The sequence below is a fragment of the Brassica oleracea genome, chromosome C8, assembly GCF_000695525.1.
Source record: "Brassica oleracea var. oleracea cultivar TO1000 chromosome C8, BOL, whole genome shotgun sequence".
Classification (NCBI taxonomy): Eukaryota; Viridiplantae; Streptophyta; class Magnoliopsida; order Brassicales; family Brassicaceae; genus Brassica; species Brassica oleracea.
The window spans coordinates 14,673,550-14,675,490 of record NC_027755.1 but is presented as its reverse complement, the minus strand read 5'-3'; the positions used below and the strand labels follow the sequence as shown (position 1 = coordinate 14,675,490).

At 34.0% G+C, this 1,941-nt stretch overlaps 1 protein-coding gene across 1 annotated transcript in view; it reads left to right on the top strand.

Moving 5' to 3' along the window:
- Positions 1–1,519, top strand: part of LOC106308726 (putative pectinesterase/pectinesterase inhibitor 43) — a 3,520-nt gene extending 2,001 nt beyond the window's left edge. The window contains exons 2-3 of the mRNA XM_013745854.1: positions 739–1,123; positions 1,218–1,519. Coding sequence (XP_013601308.1) covers positions 739–1,123; positions 1,218–1,518 — 686 coding nt within the window. The 3' untranslated portion in view covers position 1,519. The remainder of the gene's footprint in view (positions 1–738; positions 1,124–1,217) is intronic.
- Positions 1,520–1,941: the final 422 nt, after the last annotated feature.

Genomic DNA, 1,941 nt, shown 5'->3' with positions numbered 1-1,941 from the left:
ACAATATTGTTGTAAATGTATTTTTAAAAAAATAATCAATTAAAATTGTTATTATCATTGAATATCATTATTTTTGACATAATTTGAGTTTTCGTTTACATCAAAACTTATCATATTTTATGATAATTTTAATTTAAAATGTAATTTTCATATTTTTCAAACAAATTCTAAAAATATTTTTTAAATATTTTGTTATAATTGTTAAAAAAATTTGAGTTGCATTTCAAATAAAAGGTAAAGATATTAAAAATATTCTAATTATAATATGTACAATTTAATATAGTTTTAAGGAAATGGTAAAAATAAAAAAAAATTACACATAAAATAATCATGATTTTTGTAAACTGGGCGGATCATTATTTATATGATATCGCACACGAAAGAAAAAATTATGTTTTTAAAATTATCTAATTAACTCTATACTCATTTTTGTTTTTTTAATATGATATCACACATTCGTAAAAAAATAGATAGTTTAAGATGTAAAAAAAAAATATTTACTTAATGAATATAATATGAACGAATATTACAAATACATCATTTAATAATAATTAAAAACTGAAAATTCATACCCACGCTGGCGCGCGGATGAGGATCTAGTAATTCTTAAAAACAAAGGGAATATATTTAGGTAATTTGAGCTAACCTGAAGATTCATAAATGATTCATAACACTTGTATTGCATTATTTAAGTTATTTTTGATGTTAATGTGTTAATGTTTTTTTCGGTGTTTGAAGCGGTAAATGGTGACTATTTCATGGCGAAGGACATAGGGTTCGAGAACACGGCAGGAGCAGCACGCCATCAAGCAGTTGCACTCCGAGTTTCGGCCGATTTTGCTGTGTTCTTCAACTGTCATATGGCTGGTTATCAAGACACACTTTACGTCCATACACACCGTCAATTCTATCGTGACTGCCGCATCTCAGGCACCATCGATTTCGTCTTCGGTGATGCCAAAGCCGTTTTCCAAAACTGTGAATTTGTCATCCGCCGTCCCATGGATAACCAGCAGTGCATCGTTACAGCCCAAGGACGGAAAGACAGGCGTGAGACGACTGGGATAGTTATCCACAATAGCCGTATAACTGGCGATGCAACATATCGTCCCGTCAAAGACAAGTAACCATAATAATTACTTTATATAAAAGTTTAACTACGTTACTAGCCTTATATCACTAGCGTTATATATATGGACCTTTATATATCTCTACAGGAACAGAGCGTTTTTGGGACGGCCATGGAAAGAATATTCAAGGACAATCATAATGAACACAGATATCGATGATGTGATAGACCCAGAAGGTTGGTTGAAGTGGAACGAGACGTTCGCTCTCAAAACGTTGTTCTACTCCGAGTATCGCAACAGAGGTCGTGGCTCGGGTCAGGCCCGCCGGGTCAGATGGAGGGGTATTCAACGAATCTCTGCTAGGCAAGCCAGGGGGTTCGCTCCCGGGGAATTTTTACGTGGCAACGCATGGATCACAAAGAGACGCATTCCTTACAACGCTTATTGAAAGCTGGTCTTTTTTTTTTTTTTTGCTAAACATGAAAGCATGTCTCTTTATAGTTCTATCTTTTTTTTTCCAAGGAGAAGCTCTTTGTGTATATAAATCTGGAGCGAAAGAAGATTTGTACAGTTTTTTATTGGGAGGTATATATAGTATATGTATTGTATTCCTAGGTTCATATATATTGTCAGTTTGTCATCACTAAAACAGTCAACATCCTACATCGAAATCCATGTCCCTCCAATCATTGTGTATCCTCATGAGGTTTCCAAAAAACAGAGTTAGAATCAAAAGGACTTTCTCCGTTCTGTACAAGTTGCAAGCTCAAATCAGTTTTACTAGCCCTGTATAAGAGTGATCCCTTTTTAGAGAAAGCAGTGCAGACTATATCAACGGCGACCTATTGATTCTTGATTGTTAGTGAAAAGG